Here is a 23,468-nt window from a genome sequence, read left to right as displayed (position 1 = left end):
TGATGTAATAACTGTATTTATATTAATTGTTAATTTTGTATATTCTTATGTTATTTTATTTTTAGTATTAACTATTGTCTTTATATGTGTCAATTTAGTACTTTTTAATTCATTTTTGATATTAGAACATTATTTGGGTGGAGGCTTCAAATAAGCTCTCTGAGTTTTCTGCCTCTTCCTGCACTGTATATTATGTGTCTTTGCTATTTTTTTTTTGTATGTATTTTATTTTAATTGTGCAAATAAATAAACAAACAAACAACAAACCTGTCAAGTAAACGCTTGTATGCTAATGAATGTCGTAATAGGCATACTCAAGCCAAAATCCTACACACTGGCTGCTAACCTGCTCATCTTTGTCCACTGTATGTAGGCTCCACAGTCAATTTACCCTCACTTCAGCTGGGATGAAACATGAAGCTCAGTGGCTCCAGCCTCCCTGCTGACTGGTCTGCAAAGCCAGTCTTGGACCAACCAGGCAGAGAAGCAAACTGGGGAGAAAAAAAAGGGAGCGGAGTCTGTCACAGACCGCGCATGTTGTGAGGAGGAAATGGTATGCAGTTCGGGCTGGGCTGTCCCTCCCCTCTGTCCCGCAGCTTTAAGCTCATCTGTTGTTATTTGCACCGAGAACATCCTGTTTTCAACTGAAGAACCGGGGACCTGAGGCTCAATTTGAGGGATATTATCGCCCGGTATGCCCGAACAGAGCAGCTGAAACACGGTGAAAGGCTGACGATGGCTTCGGTTCGGATGGTCGGCAAAGTTACAGCGAGACTTTTGGGAAGTGTTCGGCCTCTTCACTGCGGTCTGAAAACTACTCGCCCGGTTACATTTCTACAACAGGTAAAAGTCTTTTATTGCTTTCTCAGTCAGTTCGGCGTGGGTTTGTTTCAGCTCAGTGCAACTACTTCTGTCTGTTTGAAAGTATAAAGTAAAGCAAGTTAAGCTGGTTTCCTGCGTTTTCAACACAGCCGTGTACTGAAGTGACGTGAAGCTAACCTCAGTCATTCATAAGCGCTGTCTGTCAAATGTTTTCTTCTTCAATTCCGTTTTTCCTGTCTAAAAGCTACGGTGGCCCTGAAGTGCAAATCAATAGGGCACATCAGAAAACACTACAGCAAATCAGACCACACTACAGCAAATCAGAAAACACAATGGCAAATCAGAAAACACTATGGGTTGAGTTAGAAAACACTATGGCAAATCAGAAAACACAACAGCAAATCAGAAAACACAACGGCATATCAGAAAACACTACGGTTGAGTTAGAAAACACTACGGCGAATTAGAAAACACTACAGCAAATCGGAAAACACTACGGTAAATCAGAAAACACTACAGCAAATCAGAAAACACTACGACAAATCAGAAAACACTACAGCCAATCAGAAAACACTACGGTAAATCAGAAAACACTACAGCAAATCAGAAAACACTACAGCAAATCAGAAAACACTACAGCAAATCAGAAAACACTAGAGCAAATCAGAAAACACTACGGTAAATCAGAAAACACTACAGCAAATCAGAAAACACTACAGCAAATCAGAAAACACAACGGCAAATCAGAAAACACTATGGCGAATTAGAAAATACTACAGCAATTCAGAAAAAACTACGGTTGAGTTAGAAAACACAACGGCAAATCAGAAAACACTACGGTTGAGTTAGGAAACACTACGGCAAATCAGAAAACTCAATTACATTAACCAGACCAGAAGAAGTAGGTACCCTCGGGGGAAATGACTCGCTGCTGATTGGACTGAAGGTACCTACATCTTCTGGTTTGGTTAATGTCGTTGAGTTTTCTGAATTGCTGTAGTGTTTTCTGATTTGCCGTAGTGATTTGCACTTCAGGGCCACCGTAAATATATCGGATACAGCTTGGAAAAACGTTTGGTAAACACAAACAAGTTTGTTAGTTGGACTTGTACCTAAACAAGTTAAAGGTGCTTTAATATTTTAATTTTCCACATAAAAGACTGAGATTGGCATTTCATACTTTACATCTATCTGTCACTGGCTGCATGTCCTGTGATTTTCATCATTACTTACAGAACACTGAGAACAGAATCAATAATTCATATGCATTGTTGCTCCATAGGGGCTTAGAAAGTCCAAACATGTGTGCATAACTGATTAAGCCTTGAAAATGTGATTGGGTGAGCATTACTGTACATTATCTCATCTCTAAAGCACAGCTCATTCAATTGCTCCTCTGAGGGAACCATTCAGGCACCCATCTGGAGAAAGAGACCGTGATCAGACTGCTAAATAGACGTCTTAACTTCAAGTAGAGGCTTGATTTCCTCAGGACAATTGCAGTAGACCTTACTATCATTGCTTACCCTGCAGCTTATAACTAATCCTACTGTCTGAGCAGTATGCACTGCACTGTACAAAGCATTAAATGGAAATAGTTGTGGGTGTTGTTAAGCACCATGCTGTACAAAGTGAAATCAAATAAGAGCATCACCAAGAGGGTGTTTATTGTGAAGCTGTACTCATTTTTTTTTATTAATAAGCGGTTAAATAGCCTGGTTTAAATCACCTGTCTTTTATTTTCCATTTTATCATCCGTGCTTGTAACGAAGAGCCTTCGTTACTCATGACGGACGGCTGTTGTATTGTAAATATTGCACAAGGGTTTGGGGCTCACGGCACTTTAATAAACAACACACAGTATTGATGGCACTTTGCACTTTATTAGCGATCTTTGCACAGTACATTTGCACATTGCGTATTTGCACATTTGTTGTTGTTATTTATTGATAAAGGAATTAAGCCGGAGTTAGGCAAACCATAGTGTGTGGTTGAGGTGTAGTGGTCCGGGGGTTGCTGGCGTGGGGGCGCTGCTCCACCTGAAGAAGAGAGGAGAGTAAGAAGGTTCCGCGAGACGATGTTTAACGTCAGCAATAAGTAATCATGTGTGCAGTGTTTAGGAATATGTGCGGTTGTATTAACGTTAAAATGTGCCAGGGCGGTAGTGCAAATAGGTTGAAATTGTTTGTTTGACTTACCTGGGGTTGCTGTTCTGTGTCCGCTCCAGGGTGTTCCGGTTAAAAGATTCCCCGAGGAACGGACACCCAGATAAAGGTTCCGGGGTGGGACCAGAGCACAAACTGGTCAGGGGGAGTCGGAATTTGGCGGTGCAGGAGAATTAATTAAAGGGCATGTTTTAGATATATTTTAGGAAATGTGGGAATTATGAAATGTGGTTAATATTGTGGAAATAACGTCAGAAACAGGGGAAGGGGTCTAAGTTAAGGGAGAGCAGAATAAATAATTTGTGAACACCTCCAGATGGTTTGGTCCAGGAGGCCAATTAGTGCCACACTATAAAGGTGCCAGTTATAATCTGTCTGTGTCGTTGTTGGTTGGTGTCTGATGTCACTGTGGCTGTCTGCTAAATAAACCTGTATGTGGTACACCTGAACCACCGCCTATGATTTTGTTCGTCATGCCAACTGTATCATCCAGCCGCTAAAGGGTCATTCTAACAGTGCTAGAAAATGCACAGGTCAGCTAAGTCGGGCGTGGGCTGATCCCAGGTGGACGTCTCAGATCTCAGCCAGAAGCAGAAAGAACAGGGCATAATCCAGAGCTGGATGCTATAATCGTCTCCATACTGAGAGAACACTGACCTACAGTTTGTGGGGTTGAGGAGAAAGCCATTTTATCTGTGAAATGGGCAAGCTGTCATGAGTCACTCCTGCATGCAAGAATGACTAATATGGGTTCTATTTTTAGCCTGAATCATATGTAAAATCGTAGCTGCAGTTTTCCCCATTACAGAGGACACACTGGATGAAAGATGCACCTATAGCAGACCCCACACAGGCATCCAAAGGTAGAGACACACCACATGCAACCACAGATACCACTTTACCCATCATGTTGTGTATTCTTTCCATGTTCAGAACAAGTTGTGTTTTAATGTTTGATTGCTTTCAACAAGGAAATCAGAATAATCACTAGGCCCTGCACTATAGGAGAGAACTCTGCAGTGTTTTGATAATATCGTTTTTTTTAAGCTTTGATGAGGAAATATTTAAATGAGCAAACTAGTTATATATTTTCCCCATATCTCCCTGCTGTCATGCATACCTCCACAATGCAGAAGTTCTGTGTTTTCCTCCCAAACAGCAACATCCAATGAAGAAAAATTCAGCAGAAGTGCTAAAAACCGCAATTATTTGTGGCTGGCTCCAAAAGCTTAGGAAAACCCATTGACACCCATGTTAAAATGCCCATATTTGAAGCAGGAATATAAATGTTTACAGCCTGGTACCAAAATTGGTTTTGGCCTGAATAGCCCATTTCCCTATTTGGACACTGTACACTTGGCTGCAGTGGTTAGAAGGGTTCACTATCAACCTGCGTTTTGAAACACACAGTGTTGCTGTTATCACTCACAAAAAAGGAGCCAGTATATTATTTTGGCACAACCTGTACAAAACAGAAACAAAGTGAAACCTGCGGTGCCCCCGCTCAGTATGCCATGCTTATCAAGAGACATGAAGGCTACGGTACATTAGCTTAACTATCACAAAGGCACAGAGCAGCAAAGTTTTGTATCCAACAAAGGAACAAATTAAGTTGGCAGTGTGGGAGAATTTCAGGCACACCGAGAATGACCTAGAAGTTAATCAAGACACAGATCACCCGTCTGCAAAACCTGCCACAAAAAATGTTGCAGCTAAAGGGTAAAACCATAGACTATAGTTCAATGGACATAGTATCCGTGACGTCACCCATCTATTTCTGAAGCGCTGTTTTGAAGCCAATTATCGGTGGAGCCATATTGGAACTCAACTTAATGTCTGTCGAGCTAGTGTGAGGTAAAGAGGCAGGCTTTGAGCCTCCTCACCTGCAGTTTTTAACACTTCCGCATTGGCTTCAATTCTAGCGACTGGAGGTCGCCACTTGGGTAAAATACATCAAAGTTTATGCAGCATCTGTGGGATATCTACCATTTACTGCATGCTCAAGTAAAAGCATTAGTGGCAAGTTCCTTAATGAAACATTGAGTTGGTAGGGAATTAGATATAAATGTGTCAGTTACAATCAATGGCATAGTGGGGAGAACTGGGTATTCACTGCAAAGTAAACATGCAACACAGCAGCAAAGTGACATGAAGTCTGTGGAATAGAAGATAATCCCCTTAAGGGGCTTTGGTCAGTGACAATTCAATGTTGCTTCCTCCTGTCTGTGTGAAGTAAACACTAGAAATTGTGGGTGAAATAACCTGGTGTCAAACACTAAAGCCTGGTTTATACTCTGGTGTCAACCCTAAGCTGCAGGGGTCGACGCGGACATGAGGACTGCATACTTTTGCATCGATGTGTTTGTGACATGCAGAAATGCTTGAGGGCAGTGTGGTCTCTCTGATAGTCAGGTCGTCTGTTTCTTGAAGAATCAAGAAACAATTGTAGGTAATGAGCCAGATAAATCATGCACTCATTCAGAAAGTAGTCTTGATGAAGGAAAAGACGTGGATCATTCCTGAGGACGTGGATAAGACATAAAAATGGATTTCTCTCAAATTTAGATTTAGCTAATCTTTGCTCATCCTCTGGTTCTGTTCCCCTGTGTAACATAAAGTCTTGACTACAACGATATTGTCAGTGTGAGCAGACGTGAACAGATTATCAAGCTGTAAGCATGCAATAGTATGCACTGAAGAGTATCATATTTTACGTCACATCTTATTTTTAACGTTGTAAATAAGTGCTTCATCTGTTAAGAGCCCAAAGGAGATAAAACCCCAAACATCTGCTGTTACTCTTTTACTGCCTTAAGCAAAAGTTTGCTGCTGGGAAAGTATCATGAAGGCAGGCACTTTCACTTTTATGAGAGAAGCTTGAGGGAGTTTGTCTTTCATGTCAGTGTGTGATGTCAGATCATTTCTTTCTCCTCTGCAGTCAGCGCTGATCAATTCTACACCTGTAAACATGACATTATGCAGCTTGTATTGCTAAGCAGGGGAGGAGTGTTGAGAGAAATTTGACTGACCTGTGTGTCCCCCCAAAAAGCAAATCAGGGAAATTGTTCTGCAGCAGTAGTTTGTTGTCTGTATTTACAGGAAGAGAAATACACAGTATGGCGTTTTGGCAGCACATTTGTTTTGTTGGCAAAATGTTCCTGAGTCATAACAGAGGCTCTATCGAGTTTATCTCAGTGCTAAACAGGAAGACAAAGGGGAAACTATTAGAATAGCTCCATCAAAAGTGGAAAAAAACTGGGCCTTCGGGATGTCCTACGCTTTTAATTCATGCAGTCTCTCCTGTATAACCGGATGCTCTGTAAGGATCTTAAATGTTGGAGTGAATGCAAAACAGTGTGTTCCTTTAAACATGGAGAGACAACACTGCTGATTGTAGAAACAAATCATGCACGAACAGGGTTTAACCAGCACGGAGCAGAGCAATCCAGAGGAAACAGTCCTGTTGTTATCGCCATTCTGTCATATATAGTTTCTACTTAGAGAGGGCCAAAATGATAAGAACATTTGCATCCATGAGATACAGTATGTTTCTGCAAGCTGAAAAACCCAAAACATCAAGACAGCTGAAGCAGGCATCAGTTTGTCTCCGAAACAGTTGACGTTTTTGTCTGACAGCTGGCTCCATCTGCTGTCTTTCACCTTTCAACGTCTGGACTGGCATTTACTCTAAGCTGGATGCCTGACTGCCTGTTTCTGAGTGTCAAGACTGGTCATGCCAGGCGTGGAGGCTGTTCCTCATTAGCACACCATCCACAGACATAGGACAGGACTGAACTCCTGGGAGAAGCTTGTAGACATCACCTGAAGGGAGTCTGTTGGATTTGGATTTTACCTAATGGATATCAAGGTCTTTAACGTAGGAGCAGTGCTGCCCTGCATGGAAAAATCCTGAGCACAGCTGTAGTAAGACAATAGTATAGTATAGCAGAGTAGAAGACTGTATATCTGGTTTTAAATGAGATGTCTGATGGCCTCGTGGCATACCCTATAAATGCAAAGTCCCCTGTTGAATTTCCGCTTGACACTTTCCTCAGTGTTTTACACCTTTCTTCTTATCTGTTTCCGAACCAGCCAACCAGTGCAGATGAAACAAGCAGAAAAAAATTCTAATCTCTACATCTAAGTTGGAGAAAGGAAAACTCACATTGATGCAATTTTTTCTATGCATGCACAGCCGAGTGCAATTGGAGAGCTATGCAATAAAACAGGGCTGGAGGTGGTCTGGCTTGCAATGTAATCAGATCAGAGCCAGGTAGTGCAATCAATAAGCTTTACCCACATTTTTAATCTAACTCGGCATCTACCTCCTGTCAAGTAGTGCTGGAAAAACACTACAGACGTGTCCGTCCTCTGCTGATGAAAAATACACGGAGTCAGTGAAACAGTATCGCATCCCTTGACCTGGGAGCCCATCAGCCAGTCCACCTCCCTTATTTGCACATTCGATCTGCAAGTCAACCCACAAATGGAAACTAGAAGGGTACCTGGACAGCAAACACATCTCTCAAGGGCCACAGTCCACATCTGTCCTATCTCTCAAGGGCAATAGTCCACATCTGTCCTTAATAATTTGCTTTATGCAAGTGTTTTAAAACCACTGTAGGTGATTTCATCTGTTTGTTTGTTTTGTTTGTAAGACAAATCCACTGTTGTTGCTTTTTCACAGGGCGGATTGGCTTTCATTGCTTTCTCTTGATCCCAATCCACTATAGAACATTGCCACAAAGTTTCACAGAAATCAGGCCTTTAGTTTTTCTTTTATACCTGCTGACCTGCAAACACCACTGAAAACAGTTTCCTTGGCAGAGAGAAAAAAAAGAACAAGGACGTACAACCCCAATTCCCAAAACGTTGAGATGTTGTATGAAATGTTAATAAAACCATTTTTTAAACCCCATATTTGATTGAAAATAGTACAAAGGCAACATATCAAATGTTAAAACTGAAAAGTTTAATTTTCTATAAAAGACATATCCTCAGTTTAAACTTGATGTCAGCAACACCTTTCAAAAATAGTTGAGACCAGGACAGCAATACACTGAAAAAGTTGTGAAATTTTGAATTAAATAAAATGGTTTACTCTTTGGCAGTAAATGTGCCTAAATTAGTCCGCTATATGTACCTTACAGACTGCTGCTTAAATTCAAATTTAACATAAAACATGAGCCCAACATGTGTGCAGCTGCCCATTATTTTATCGGTTAATATCGGCGTGTTGGCCTATATCAGATAGTTTATTTGAGAGCCGATATCGGCCGATACTGATAATGTGCCGATAATATCGTGCATCCCTAGTTTTTGAGCAACATTTGCTGCAATACAGGCTATGCTTTTTTCAGGGAAAACCTCAAGTATTTCAGCAAGACAATGCCAAACACATATTCTGCACATATTGCAACACCATGGCTCTGTGGTAGAAGAGTTAATCTGCTGAACTGGCCTGCCTGCAGTCTCAATTTGTCACCCATTGAAAACGTTTGGCACATATGTTAAGACATATGATAAAGGATATGACAAATGTGACATTGTTTTTGTTTCAACATTGTGCATTATTTTCAATTAACCATCAAATTATTTCTCTATCAACATTTACAAAGCATCCCAACCTTTTTAGAATCAGGCTTGTGAATGCGTCCTACTTTAGGGCCTGTACACAGTTTGCAAGTTAAAACAAGGTGTAAATTTGATCTCTATTTTCAGTATTTCTAACACTTTAAAATGTAAGTAATCTACTTGATGCAGCACTTTCATTTCTGAAGCTGAATGCGTTTCCAAGACCTCACCAATCATCTTCAAATAGCTTGATATCTTCTACAGTGTGTGACTTCAGTGCCCTGACTGTTAAAGCTTACTCTTGCAGTCTGTGGCCAAGTATTGATTTCTTGCAGAAAACTGAGTGAATTTCCCTTGTGGTCCAAAAAGATACTCAAAAAGTGTGTTAATGTTATTTGCTGAGGTCTGTTCTGTCAACAGCACATGTTGGATTTACAGTTAGCAGGCAATTGAACCATCCACCTTAATGTTATCAGTTATAAAGATGTAGTTGCATAATATTCACATAAGGACTGAGACCTTTGACTAACACATGAGAGCAATGGATATAAGAATGACTTCACTGATAAGGTTTGGTCTTGAAAATCCTTTAGCAAACATGACAAGGTTCATACCTGTACACTGCATGTGACCATGAACTGAAAGTAAAGAGGTTTATGACAATGAAACAGCACAAGTGTTCTTTGTTAATGTTAACTTGAGACACAGCTTGTTCAAAGTTAAAACTGTTTCTGAATCCAACAAATTAGCACTCCATTGTGCTCCTGGCACTGGTGAGACCTTGTGATGATGCATTGCTTTTAGACCAAAGGGGGAATATGACTCACTCAAGATTGCAAAGACAAATTTATTGTTGAGGCTTGGCTTTTCTTTAAGAAGGGAAGTTTTCTGAGTTGTGGAACATTTGTTCTCCTTTCTAAAATTGCTATTTTTTCTGACCTTCTTTAAATGCAGTTTGAATTCCTAAATCAGTGTCCTCCTTTTCAGTCCCCTCTTTTTTTTCTGTTAAGCTCCTGTTTTGTGTTGTGTTAGGCTGCAGAGGAAAGCACTGTTTGCTGTTTAAATCTTGGAGTGTGTGGTGGCTTTATATTTTGAACTATGTAAAAACAACTTGTAAGAATAAAGCTATTGTTCATAAAAGTTCAATACAAACAAATAAAAGAACTGTCTCTGCTTGCCATCCTGTACCACCTATTTGGGCACGAAGATAAAAAGAGAAGTTATGACCTCAGAGCAAAATTACTTATTGGAAATTTGAGACCAAATAACATCCATTGCATGTATTAAATACATGACAACAGGCTTTTTATTGTTGGTAACACTCTGTTGTTTCTGTGTTGATTGATTCCTCATCTTTCCACAAAAGTTCTAATAAGTTATTTAGATTGTCTCTTTAATATTTTGAAGAGTTGTCAAGATGGCCACACAACCAAGCACCAACCCCCTGTGCTGAAAAATTAAGCTTATGCAGAAGTGCAAAAAACTGCAGTTCCTCAAGTGTCCACTTGAGGGTAGCTGCAAAAGCTAGGGAATCCCCATAAGGGCTCATGTTATAAAGCCTGGTTCAACAAATCGGTTTTGCTTATGCAGCTCGTGTATTTATTGAGACATAGGGTCCGTCTGCGACACCTGCAACATGTCAGTTAAAAAAAGTGATGTCTGGAAGTACTTTGAAAAAAACGGTGAAGTTAATGTGCAGTGCAAGATATGTGGCGTTAAACTTGGATACCATAGAAATACTAGTTTGATGCTTAACCACATGCGCTTAAAGCACAAGGGGAAAGCAGCAGAGACAGATGACAGGCAGTCTCGCATCACATCTTTTGCTCGCCCTGTTAGCACACGTCGTTGTGACGAAACCAAAACGGAGAAGATTAGTCTGCTAAAAAATAATAATACTTGCGAGTACTCAAGTAGTCGTTCATTAGGTAATTTGAGTAATCAATTACAAGGATTCCTCTAAATTCCCATCCCTAATAATTAGAAGATGTTGACTGACAGGTGGGCGCGTTGTTGTTCGCCAGGAGGTTAAAAGTCCACCTCAGCTCCGCCTCTCTAGCTGTTTCTTGGTTGATCAATAGTTAGTTAGAGTAAGCATTCTCAATGTGGCAACCTCAATTGTTGGGCTTCAGAGCAGCTCTCCAGAGGCGAGTGGGAGATGTCACAGATATTACATCAATATTTTATACAGTCTTTTCTCAAGTGCTTGTAAAGTTGTCACAAAATGTATCATATCCTGCATATGTACATGAAAACCAGCATTATTTATTATTATTTATTTTCTGATAGACGTACTGTTGTGCCTGTTTGCTTAAAAAGCTGTCACTAAGTCAGATTTGGGTCACAGTTTTGTTACGTTAAGGCACCCACACTTCTAACCTATGTTTAGGAAAGAGTCTTGGTTTTGGCTAAACAATTCCAAAACATTGATTTGGTTTCACAAGGGTCAAAACAGCAGAGTCAGCAGAGAAAGAGCATTCTGGCACAAAGCCATGAAGGCGTTCATGCCAACACCCAGTCATGCTTTCTTGTTATGTTGTGCTGACCATGTGAAAGATTAAAAATTCATACCCATTTCTACAATCCTCTGGATCCCATTACATGTCTTTTTCACAAACTACCATGAGACCAGGTTGGTGCTATGCAAACTCACATCTTGTCTTTTCATATCCCTATGCTGTCAATGTCTTTCCTTTTCTTCCTTCCTAACCTGACGGACCATTAACTGGTTAAAAGAAGACAAATGCTTCAATGCAAATCATTTTCATGGTACAGCGCTGGCTCTTTTTTTTGTCTTGATGGCAACAGGGAGTGATTTCAATTTCTCCTCTTGGCAGCCTTCATATTTCACTCTGGCCTTTAGGCTGTTTATCACTCACACATTTTTCCTTCCTGCTTCAAGTCCTGCCTGCAAGATAGTGTAAGTCCCCACATTATGACTGTGTGTGTGTGTGTGTGGGTTGGTGTGTGATGTCGAAGCATCCCTAACCCTTTGCTTAGTGGTATCTAACCCTCTAAGAGAGTGGGAGGACATACCTTTAGGAGAAGGGGAGCAACAGGCCATAGCTCAGTTTCGACAGGATTCATAATGGAATGCCCTGCTGGGAGCCTGCAGGGAAAATGAGGCTGCTTGTCACCATGATAACCCTGTTCATTGCTTGAGATGGGCGCCCCAGCATGCCTCACTGCAGAGGAGGGACATGGTTGTTAGTCACCGCGTTGCTCAGTTTTCCATCCCCGTCTTCTGCCTCTCCATGGCATGAATAAGAAACGCATAGCTTAGGGGGTAAATATACCTTCAGCTGATTGTTTTGACAAAGAACAGTTGGGAAAATAATTCGATGAAGAAGAGCAGCTGTGCAGCACCCTATCCTGCAGCTCCACATTGTCTCTCAAATGTGTGACGGACAATGGATAGACCGCAAACACCCTGCTCTATAAATACTGATTTACTCTGTAAAGGGGAAATGTGTTTATGTTTTTTGATAAGAACACAAATGTCAGTCAAGATGCCAATGGTTAAGTTAGAGATCACATGAACTTCTTTCTGCAGGCTGTGTTTGCCTTATTCTTACACCGTGCACAATGACATGGGTGTGTTAGCTGTACGGGCTTGTTTAGGCATGTTGTCTTTCAACCAAGATCTTGCATAATCTTTTGTTATGTTTTAAACTGTGGGTGTGTCCGTCTATTTGTATGGGAGTCTCCCTAATGAAAGGATCATATACAGCACTGAAATTGTACACTTAGAAATTAGAGTTGACCTAGTGATTTGAAATCATTGACCACAGTATTTTAGAAAGGGTAAAATTTGTAATTATTACTCATGTAAAAGAAAAAATGTATTAAAATAAAAAAGTTGTATCTATTTATTAGAGATAGTGCTGGGCAATATTGAAAAAGATGTCATCACGATAACATTGTTCATATCAGTCGATATCAATCATTTTCACAATGAATATCAAATCATTCTTTTATGTCATTTTAAAGGTAGATTTTTCTTTTCTCCTGAGTGAAAGTTGAAGAAACCAGACAGTTTGTTAGCTTGTATCTGGGATTTAGTAGTATAGTAAATAGCCAAAATATCTTCACTAATGATGTTTAGTGGCCTTTCTTGTCGAGCATGTTTTCACTCTGCTTTGAGCTGGTGGGTTTTTCGTTTTCAGTCACTCATTTCAGTTGTTTACATTCCACTCCAAACGTCTTTAAGCCTGCCTACCTCTTACCCTGCAACATGATTGGCTGTGCAATGCCGACTTCTTCTTCTGTTTAATGTTGGGTGTGAATTAATGTTTAAGACACATTAGCGCCCCCTTCCAATTCCAGTGGTTAAGGGGTGTAGTAACAGGTTTAAATATATAAATGTTTTATTTGTTATATTCATATTGAGAAAAATAATATTACGATAATTATCTTTATCGTTTTATCTTCCAGCCACAATTAGAGATGTTCCATAGCAACTAATCTCCTGTGTCCCAACCAACCAGTCTAAAAGGACGAAAACGCTCAGAACAGTCCAATTGAGCATAACCAATGTTACCAAACTAAACACTGGAACACAGAGTCTGCAGCTGCTAAAGACATCTTTTAGTTAGTTTTGGTATGTTAGTTATTTAGTCAATAAAATAATGGTTTCTATTATCAAGGAAAACAAAAGTATTGGATCAGGGCTTAGTACTGACAGATACTCAATATATAAAACCCTATGATAAAACCGGATTGAGATCAGGGTCAAAAAGCTGATCAGGATATCTCAACCAACTAGTAGTTCTGCATGTTGCACAGTTGTTAGCCTGCTAAAACACCAAGATTAGATTTTAAGATTTCATTACCACTGAAAAAAGTATCTGCTAAACCTCAGAAAGTTGGATGTAATTAAAACATGAGCATGTTTCCCTGCTGATGTTTTAGTTAGCTCTATATAGGCACTGCTGTGCCTATATACAGTAAATACAACCTCAGAGAGCAGCTAGAGTAGCCTAGGATACTCGTGTTAATACCAAATGACTCTCTGTAGTGTCCGAGGCAATTAGAGCAGCAGTCACATAAATCTCACAAGGTACATAAAAACATTATTGCACCTTTTACTCCTGTAGGTCATGTGGTGAAATGAAACCAAGGGGCTCATTCACTGTGCAAAGTCTGTTATGCGTCGTGCAGGGGTCATATGTTACGTCACACACCAAAATGTAGATAGATAGTGTTTTCTTGTATCATTTCTTTCCCACAATTCTTCTGTAATGTGACTGCGCTGCTGTGTAATTGTCTTTGTCTGTGCATTTGTAACTGTCTCTGCACATGTAGGCTGCAGAACCAAAAAGGTCATTTCTCATAGTCCAGTGTGCTACACACAGTAATAAAAAAGGGCAAGGAGCATGACTTTGGAAATGGACCGTTATTCATCATCATCACACAGCTCTGGAGAAGCATTACATGCCACAGTGGTCACGTCCTGTTGATTGAGAGCGGGACAGGTTTGTGTGCACACAGCACAGCAACTGCCTGGAGTCAGTCAGCTGTTGAATTGACTCCGGTCAATGATCTCACACAGAGGAGACAAATAGCCCAGCCTCACCCTTGAGGGTTCAGCAGGTACCCTATTTCCACATTAGCAGAGCACCGGAGTGCTGCGTGAGTACAGATGTTTCTCAACTCAATCCCCTGTTAAACTGCTGTGACTGTGTCTATGCTCTAAAGAGTGTCATTGTACAGGAGAGGCTTTCTATTCCCTTGCACCTGCTGTATATGATAGCACTCAGCTCCTGCACTCAGTTTAATGAAGCACTATGGTTACAGCGCTGTGGGTGGCCTATAAAAAGCGGCTCCAGACTGTTTAGCATATTGGTAATGTGTTCCCGGTCTAAGGTTAACTACGAGGAGTCGCTGAATATCTTTGCTCATTTTCAGGTTTCAGGGACAGCGCAGTTATGTGAAGATGCAATCTGGATGTACATTATGGTACCAACGTTTTTAATTTGTCAAAATAACTATCTCTGCACGCATATACTGTGACAGGAATCCACTTCATTTACTTGGCTGAATCAGACCAGAGTTACAAACCGGTTTTGCCTCTTGACCCCTCAAAATACAGCTATGTCTGGGCGCCAGGTCAGCAGAGCAGGTGTCCCGTTAACATCTCCCCATTTTCTTTCCCATATTTCCTGTCTCTCTCCTCCTGACCAAAAGAAGCAAAGTCCAGTAAAGTAATCGGAAAAAAATATATTGATAGTAATGAAACAAAGCTAATGCTAATTTTTAGAATGCTCGACTACCCGAATGTAAACCAAGGAACAAAACAAATAGGCCTAACAATAATGGCCGACTCAACTAGTTGTTACATGTGACAACCAACCCCAAAGAGAATAGGACGACCAACCCCAATTGGAATTTTTTGTTAGCATCAAGGCTAACAACCATCTAACAATTAGTTAGCTAGCTAATAAAAATCTAAACTATAGCTTTCCCCTCACACTTTGTAAGGGTAACACTTGTTTTGTTATAAACACATCGTTTAAAAGCCTAGAAGAAAAATACTGAGGAGCTGAATATTTACAATTTGACATGAAAACACAAAAAGTCGTCTCACCTCAAGTTCAGCTGTCTTACTCCAGAGAAGACTATGTAGCTGAGCTCTGATTCTAATTCTGGAAATGTCCATACCCCAATTTGAGAGACAGTGCCCTCTGGTGGCGAGATATAACGAGTGTGCCAACCAACCCGTGTGACAACCAACCCCGTTCTCCCATACTCCCATATTGATTACGTCAATATATAAAATCGAGCATCCACAGGAGAAGGAAAGGTTTTCCATTTTCCATATCACTCATTGCATACTGCACAGTGTGGAAACAAATTCAAAACAGAGAAACTACTCAAACCTTATCCTCCTTTATGTTAAATTATTCCACCATGCTAGTGTGATTACATGCATTTAGATGCCTCTGATATTAAAGAATATATACAGCACAATAACCCCAGACTATTTTTTTATGTGCCCATGTGTAGGTGGTAAAGCTCTGTAACAGCTCTCCACTGTTTAATAACATCTGGAGATCTCACACAGGCTGAACAGCAGAACCTTGTCTCATTGGGATTACTTTTTGTTTAGGGACAAAGAGGATTCATAAAAGCTCATTTTCCTTCACGGTGTGCTGCACAGCTTCATTAGCAGGATGAAAAATACGTAGGACAAACTTGTATGCAATCTCTGCAAAACAAGCTCCCTTCATGATGTTTTTTATCCTGGTGTGAGCCGCTATAATCCATTATTGAATGTTGTCTTTGTTGATTACATTTTCTCAAACACACACTTCAGGACATGTGAACAGTTGGTCTTCACTGCATGTGAATGTTGTTTTTTCTGTCACAGTTCTTTTTCTTGACCAGTATATGAGTGTGCTGGACCTCTGCTCTATACACTCTGCCTCAAGGCTTGTTTGCTTTCTCAGCCCTTAAATCTGGACAGCTCCCGTGGTTCTTCTCTTTAATGTGATATTGATTGAACAAACTCACAGTTGGCTGACAGAGGGTGGGTGAGAGTAGCTGTCACACCCCCCCATGTCAGTCGGATGAAACTGTATTTAAGTGTGAGCCCTCTGACTCGCTCAAAGGAAATCATGTGAAAGAATCTTGTTTTAGAGGTGCTTAAAGGCCGCAATTGTTCTACTTCTGGAAGTAGAGCTGGGCGATATTGAAACAAAAATTATCACGAAAAAATGTCTCATATCAGACGATATCGATAATTATCACAATAAATATCAGATCATTATTTCATGTGTATTTAAAGGCAGATTTTTGGTCCTGGGTGAAAGTTGTTAGCTTGTATCTTTATTTCGTTCTCTGATAAGCTTCTTGAATCCCTCATTTTTGACAGTGTTAACAGGAAGCAGGTCTTTTGTGTAAGATGAAAGATGAGATTTTCACAATAGTCACGTTGGACATTGGATGTGTTGGAAATAATAGTTGACGCAGTGATAGACTAACGACTCTTCTTTGAATAACTAGGTTTCTTCAGTGTTGCTGTCGCTTGAGTCAGCTGTGTTTACATTCCACTCCAAACATCTTTAAGCCCGCCTATCTCTCACCCTGCGACATGATTTGCTGTTTGATGTTTGATCATAGACTGTATAAAATATGGACGTAGTATCCGTGACGTCACCCATCTGTTTCTGAATGCTGTTTTGAAGCCAATCGGCAGCCATATTGCTTCTGTCGAGCCAGTGTGACGTCAAGAGGCGGGCTTTGAGCCTCCTAGCCAACAGCTGCAGTGTTCACGCAGGCAGCTGTGCCTCGAAATTGCCGTGTTAGAAAAAAATTCATCCCCCTCACAGTGAGAGGACATCGAGAAACTAGCTACTCAGACTACACTCATCTTTTGTACCAGGCTGTAAACATGTTTATTTCTGCTGCAAAGATCGTCTTTTTCCCATTCATGTGCATGTGACTTCCGGTACTTCCGGAGCCAGCCTCAAGCGGATCCTCGATGAACTGCAGCTTTTAACACTTCCTCATTGGACTCATATTTTTAATGATCGTTATCCCATTATCGCCCAGCCTTATCTGGAAGCTTGTGTTTGGATTAATCACTATTGTGAATCACTGAACATTTGAATGTCACCATAATGTTATTAAGTTGAGAGTAAACCTCTTTCTGTTTGTGTCTCTGTGCTAGAACTGCTGCTTCGTTGCGTGTCCCAGCGGCCCTAAGTATTGAGCAGAAATAAGAGTTTGCATTTGACAGAAAGAGAAAACAACAAGAGAATGAGGATTACAGAGAACGAGGAGTATCTCTGTTGACTAGCATTCGAGCTGTTCCTTATGGGTGGCCTCTCCATTATCAGAAGTGTGCGGGAGAGACTTGCAGTGTGATTTTAATTGAATTGAGAGACACTGGCATTTCATTAAGCATTAAGCATTTAGAATCAAGAAAAGGCCGCAGCCTGAAATGTAATTAAGTTAATGAGAAGGCGCTGGTCTGCTGAAACGATGATGGTTTCATCAGAAGAGTCTGTGCCATTAACAGATTATTACACTGCGTTGAGGTTTAGATGCCAAGGATGCCATAGAAGAGATTTATAAAAGGGTGAGAGCACTATAAAAGCAGAGCCAAAGGCCAACCTCAATTTATTTAGCTTGTTGGCAGACTGTCTTTGGGTATTTTTTTTTCCCTTCAGACCCTCCTTTTCAGGATGCTGCTTAGCTGTTTACTCTGCAGTGTCAGCTTATGTGACAGTTTACAAAAGGAGAGGTCTCCTTTAAGGGACGGATTACAAGCTGAATATGTTGCTAATGCCCATTGTTTTTCTTTCTTTCTTTCTTTCTTTCTTTTACAGGCTCATCAGAAGTTGCCTCCTCTTGGAACTTGTGGAGCTTTTTTCTGCAGCACAGTCCCGCCCTCCTGTGGTAATGAAGAGTCACTACAACCAAATAAATAAAAGCTATACATGATCACCTGTGCACAAAACTCACAACATTTAGTCCCCTAACAGAAGATATCCCTCTTGTTGTGTCGCAGACGTGTCCCTGAAGTACAAATATGGCCGCTTGGTTCTGGAGGTCCCGTTGCCCTCAAGGAATGAGAACTGTCTGTTCTACCTCCGGCCCATGCTGATGAGCGTAGGAGACCTGCTCACAGATCTGCAGAGAGAGGACCCCGGAGTCACTGCTTCTGTTTTGTCCAACGGTAAGACATGACACACACGCTAGACATGTAGGCACCAGAGTGACCACATTCTTCAGCATTAGTCAGTCAGGTTGAACCATTTTTGTCTCAGCCTGGTTCTGCAGGTTGTTTCTTTAGAGTTAAAGCTAAGGAAAAGCAGTCACCAGATTCTAAGGGGATTCTATTTGTGCACATCGAAGTCTATGTACAGTTCCTGTGGAGCACAGCAGCATATTTGGAAAATGTTTGTGCAAGACAGCTCTGTGAAGTCTGGAAAATGGCCTTAGGTCTCAAGTGGGTGTGAGCTAGAACGGAAGACTATAAGCATGAAAGTGGGACAGAATCTTCTGTCTTACATGGCTTATTGAAAATAATTTTTCAAGTCCTAAAGAGAGAGAAATATTTAATATTTTACATGAAAAAATATCAAAAAATTCAAAAAAGTTGTAATCAGCACAAAGAGAGTTTATTGATTTCCTTTTTTTCTCTTACTCTTTCTGTGACCTGCCTTGGGTCTGTCCTGGGACCACAGGTTGAGAAACATTGCGCAATGTCATCTAAAGGCCAACTGTAAATAAAATATCATGATGCTGTCATATGTACAAGGCAGTTGTAATGATGTCAGGTACTTAGGATATCGTTGTTGGTTCATTAAGCAAAACCCCTGCAGTGCATTTTAACTGTTATATCCAACTCACTTCACCTGTCTAGAAAAACATGTCCACCTTCACCACCAAATGTAACACATGCAAGCGAACTGTGCAGGGACTGCAGAAGCGTACCTGAACTCAAGGACTGATGCAGACTAACAGATTTCTATCATTTAAGAAATTTAAGCTCCAGATGTTTGAACTGTGGTGTACAAATTTTGTATGACACAACGTTGGAGCACTCCATGTTGTCCATGTCGTTCCCAAAGTCTTCGTTTTGTTTTGCTGTAGTGTATTGACTATCGCTTGGGTGTGTTTAATCTGAGGTTTATGGAGTTTATACAAGAGTGACATGTCAACATTTTGTCTGTTTTATTGTGTTAAAGTGGTCTTATCTGATTGCAGTAACAGTTCTCGTCTGTCCTCTTCTGACAGATGGAGAGGGTGTAGCCAACACCACCCTGATAGAAGCCCTGCTGGACAATGACTTCAAGCTGGTCATTAATGATGCAATGTACAACGTCTGCTCTCCTGAAAAGGGTACAAACACATCTCCATCCGGTCATAAGTGTTCTCCATTCTATCTGCTGTGCAATTACAACATAGGCCTGCTGTCGGAAAAGCAGTTATCATTCAGCCATGACTCATGTTACTTTTTCCATCCTTGTCTGCCTTGTTGTCACAGTTTGCACATCCAGTGAGACCGCCATGGAACTGGAGGACATGAAGCATGTTGTTCATCTGCTGCACACAGCACTCCACTTGCCTGAACACCACCTGCTGAAAGAGAGGCATCTGCTGGAGAAACTGGACAACCTCAAGCAGCAGCTGACACCTCTAGAGAAGGTAGATTATGATATTTTTGCTGCTACTTTTATAGTACAAGTTTCTACAATTTAGCTGTGAACTAATACCTCCTTGTGTTGTGTCTCGATAGATAAAGGCACAGCTGTCCCACAGAGCAGAGTTCCACAGCTCCAGGATTGTCTGGACCGGCTTGGCCCTGCTGTCTGTGCAGGGTGGCGCTCTGGCTTGGCTCACATGGTGGGTCTATTCATGGGATGTCATGGAGCCTGTCACTTACTTCATCACATATGGCACTAGCATGGGAGCCTTCGCCTATTATGTCCTCACCAAACAGGTACGTCTCATAAGAGGAATACTTCAGCCCTCGCCTTATCTGATTTTATTTATTTATTAATTTATTTATTTCCTTAAAGGAACAGTGCATATTAATGAACATGTCAGCGTAGCATTCATGTAAATATGCCAGAGTTAGGCATAAGGCTAATTTCCATCCGTAGTCCCCGGCAGATCAAAACAGAGTTCATAACAAACGATAAAGATAAATAACAGATGGAAACAACACATCATGATAGCATGACAATGAAAACAACAATACATCACAACAGCATATATAAGTTATACAAAAGTGATTTAGGGGACTTTTCAAGATAGCAATGTAAAAACACTTTGCGCCTGGTGCGCTATAGTTCCTTTAATCTTGTCGCATTGGTAAAATGCAATCATAGCTTGGCTTAGCTTAGCATAAACACTTAAAAAAATGCCTGGTTCGAACTAAGGGTGACATTCGGCCAGCCACATCAAAAGAATCTAGAGTTATACGAATTTATAGTTTTATGTGCTGGATTAATTTGATTGCTGGCCTCTTGCCTCTGTTGCTTGTCTGGAAACATCACTGTGCTGACAAGGCTGCAGAACGTCTCTGCGCTATGCCAAGATGTGTTTTACACAAATTGACATAACTTTTTTTTTTACCCCAGAGACAGAGATAGGCTAACTGTTGTAAGTTTTTATGCTAAGCTATCTGTAAGCTAGCCTCTGGATCTGGGTTCTTATTTAATATATAAATATAAAAACGCTATTAATCTTCTCATGAAGAAGGCAGCACTTTCTGGTCAGAGGCTGCAGAAAGAGACCTGAAATATTAGCGTATAGCAGGGGTTCCCAAAGTGTGGGTGTCCCGAGACACAAATGGGGGGTTGTGAGATGTCTTCTAGAATGTTTTTTTTAAAGTTATCTAAAAAATTTTAGTTTTAGTTTTTATCTTTTTTACCTTGTTTTCTTATGTTTATCTTACTTTTTGTTTGTCCTGTTAATTATTATTATTCCTTTATAATAATTTTTATTTTTATTTTTTTGTAATTATTTATTTTTTCTTCTCTTTGTTGGTTTTGTATTACTTATATATGACTTTTCAACTCTTGTTGAACAAAGAAATACTGAAAGAATGCAATAAAAAAGTTGAATGACAAAAGTTATCTAAAAATAGTAAATTTTACCCATTATAGGAAAAATATTGACAAAAATAGAAGCTAAACTTGAAATAAAACCCTGAAAATATAAAATGTAATGAGTTTTCTGCCTTCTTTTTGCCAAATGACTCCTAAGTTTAGGGATAGTGAGCAGTTAATTATCAAAAGCATCAGTAGCAGTAGGTTAATTCATAACGGCACAAGAAACACAGACACATGCTCATATAGGTAGGGTCATTTTCTGCAGACCAGCTAAATGAAGCCACATTAAATCACTTTGAGGGACAGTGGGGGTCGCGAGTCTTTGGCACCTATATTTTGGGGGTCATGGGCTGAAAAGTTTGGGAACCCCTGGCGTATAAGAGCAGCTGTTGCTCAGTGGTAGAGTCGGTAGTCTCATAGTCTGAAGGTGGTCCTGCAGTCCACATGCTGTTGTGTCCTTTAGCAAGACAGTGAACACAAAATGACTCCCTGTGGATACGCCAGCAGTTTGTGAACAGGATTAGCTAATACCTGTGGGAGCTCTACTTTGACAGCTTCTGCAATCAGTGCATGAATGTGGCTTGAATGGGTGAATGTGATGTAATGTAAATTTTCATTTGTCATTTACCATTTTTCCAACATGTCCAAGAATCCTCTTTGTGATAAATATTTAACTCTGATGCTCAATTGGACAGAATCATTCTCATGTCTTCAGAACTGTTTTTATTTGTGGGGCTACCGACATTAATAGCAATCCCTCATTATTCTTTCTCCTAGGATTACGTCTACCCGGAGGTTAAAGACCGACAGTTCCTGCATTACTTTTATAAGGGGGCCATCAAGAAGAGATTCAACGTGAATAAATACAATGAACTCAAGGTTGAGCTGGCTCAGGTTGGTCATTTGATTATTACTTTTTACAATCCCCCTTATGCTAATTCTTTATCCACAGGTAGAGACACTCTAATCGCAATCCACTGCACTATGTAACCATGCATCCTACAGTTGAAGAGTTTCAGAGCAAAATCAAGGAGATAAAATATCTTGAATTCCATTGAGTCATTATCTTGCATTTTTATCAAACTAAACAAGGAAAGAGCTTAAGACTTTTTTTATAAAGATAAAGTTAAGTATATTAAAAACAAGAGTTCAAGTTTGGTGCTACAATAGCAGCTCTATTATGCTGTACCTTCAATAGCAAACAACAGTTCAGGGAGATGCTAATGTCACAAAGCTTACTCAAGCTTAGCAGGTTTTATGTTTACCGTGTTAGTCATCACTTCTTTTGCCCTGGCAGATAGCACTTCAAACTACAGCTGATACTGTTGGAATTGTCATTAGTTTATAAATAAGCTAAATCAATTTGATTTGACCTCATAGTTGCAGTAGCTGTTTTATAAGTCTTTTTAAAGGTAGCCATCTTAAAGCAGCTGTTGGTAGTCACAGAGTAAACATCTGTTCAGAGAGAGGGACTTCAAATGTCAACACTATCCCTCCCATCCAGATTTCCTCTTAGCCCCCCAACACAGATCGGTGTGTGCAGTCATAATAGTGCCGGACTCATAACCAATCAGAGGACGTAGTAGGTGCCGCCCTTTAACCAATCAGGACAGAGGATTGGAGATTAGTTATGATTGGTCTGTCATAACGGGAATGAGGGGAATAACAACATTGCTTGATACAAAGGCATTGGAAAATGCAGAGATTTCGCAATAGTCTCAAATTACTCCACTTACCGATGAGTAACGATGGGTATTATGACCGTTTCTCCAAACCCAGCAGAAAAAAAGATTTATTTTTTTTACACCATTCCTACCAACAGCAGCTTTAACTGAACAAAAGTGATCTACTTAGCAAAGCTGCTAACATTCTAACATGGCTTAAAACTATTATTCATTATTAGTTATGTCATGTATTCTTTTTCCAACAAATGTGATCCACTGCATTCTTGGTATTCTACTGATTTCATGTCTGGTAATACATGCTCTGTGTTTTTTTTTTGTGTTAGGCGGAGGAGGACCTGAAGCGTCTGAGAGAACCAACGCAACTTCAGCTACCACTAGAACCTATCCAGCCAAAGCCATAGTTAAAGCCAAGCCATAAATAATGCCCAATAACACATAAACTTCAGAGAAAACAAATAATATCCTGCTTTATTTTGATAACAAGTGACATTTTTACCTGAAATCCATATCCTTCTGTGTTATGTTTACAGTCTTGATAATGATGCTAATCATGTCTTTGAGAAATGAAATATTGGATTAAATATTATTTCCCATACATGGAGAGAATCTCCTGCCTTATTATGTGTCTTATTATGTTGGGAATGTATTCCTAA

At 40.3% G+C, this 23,468-nt stretch overlaps 1 protein-coding gene and 1 long non-coding RNA gene across 2 annotated transcripts; one reads left to right on the top strand and one right to left on the bottom strand.

The window, feature by feature from the left end:
- Positions 1-447: 447 nt before the first annotated feature.
- On the top strand, positions 448-23,421 carry LOC117816090 (calcium uniporter protein, mitochondrial-like). The gene is made up of 8 exons (XM_034688197.1): positions 448-843; positions 17,894-17,963; positions 18,076-18,243; positions 19,308-19,412; positions 19,558-19,718; positions 19,810-20,013; positions 21,908-22,024; positions 23,139-23,421. Exons 1-8 carry the CDS (start codon positions 736-738, stop codon positions 23,214-23,216), a joined length of 1,011 nt encoding a protein of 336 aa, XP_034544088.1. The 5' UTR covers positions 448-735; the 3' UTR covers positions 23,217-23,421.
- LOC117816092 lies at positions 2,686-3,325 on the bottom strand. The gene is made up of 2 exons (XR_004631894.1): positions 3,021-3,325; positions 2,686-2,861 (listed from the first exon to the last, which is right to left on the bottom strand). It is a non-coding gene; the product is annotated as an uncharacterized LOC117816092 (long non-coding RNA).
- Positions 23,422-23,468: the final 47 nt, after the last annotated feature.

The sequence above is a fragment of the Notolabrus celidotus genome, chromosome 7 (genome assembly GCF_009762535.1).
Source record: "Notolabrus celidotus isolate fNotCel1 chromosome 7, fNotCel1.pri, whole genome shotgun sequence".
Lineage (NCBI taxonomy): Eukaryota > Metazoa > Chordata > Actinopteri > Labriformes > Labridae > Notolabrus > Notolabrus celidotus.
The sequence above is the reverse complement of the archived record's forward strand: the minus strand, read 5'-3'. Positions and strand labels throughout refer to the sequence as shown.

Excerpts from the sequence above, each read along its gene's own strand:
- LOC117816090 (XM_034688197.1), top strand. The coding sequence starts at position 736 with ATGGCTTCGGTTCGGATGGTCGGCAAAGTTACAGCGAGACTTTTGGGA. Across the intron at positions 17,964-18,075 it reads CACAGTCCCGCCCTCCTGTG|ACGTGTCCCTGAAGTACAAA; the intron begins GTAATGAAGAGT and ends GTTGTGTCGCAG. Across the intron at positions 22,025-23,138 it reads TCAAGGTTGAGCTGGCTCAG|GCGGAGGAGGACCTGAAGCG; the intron begins GTTGGTCATTTG and ends TTTTTGTGTTAG.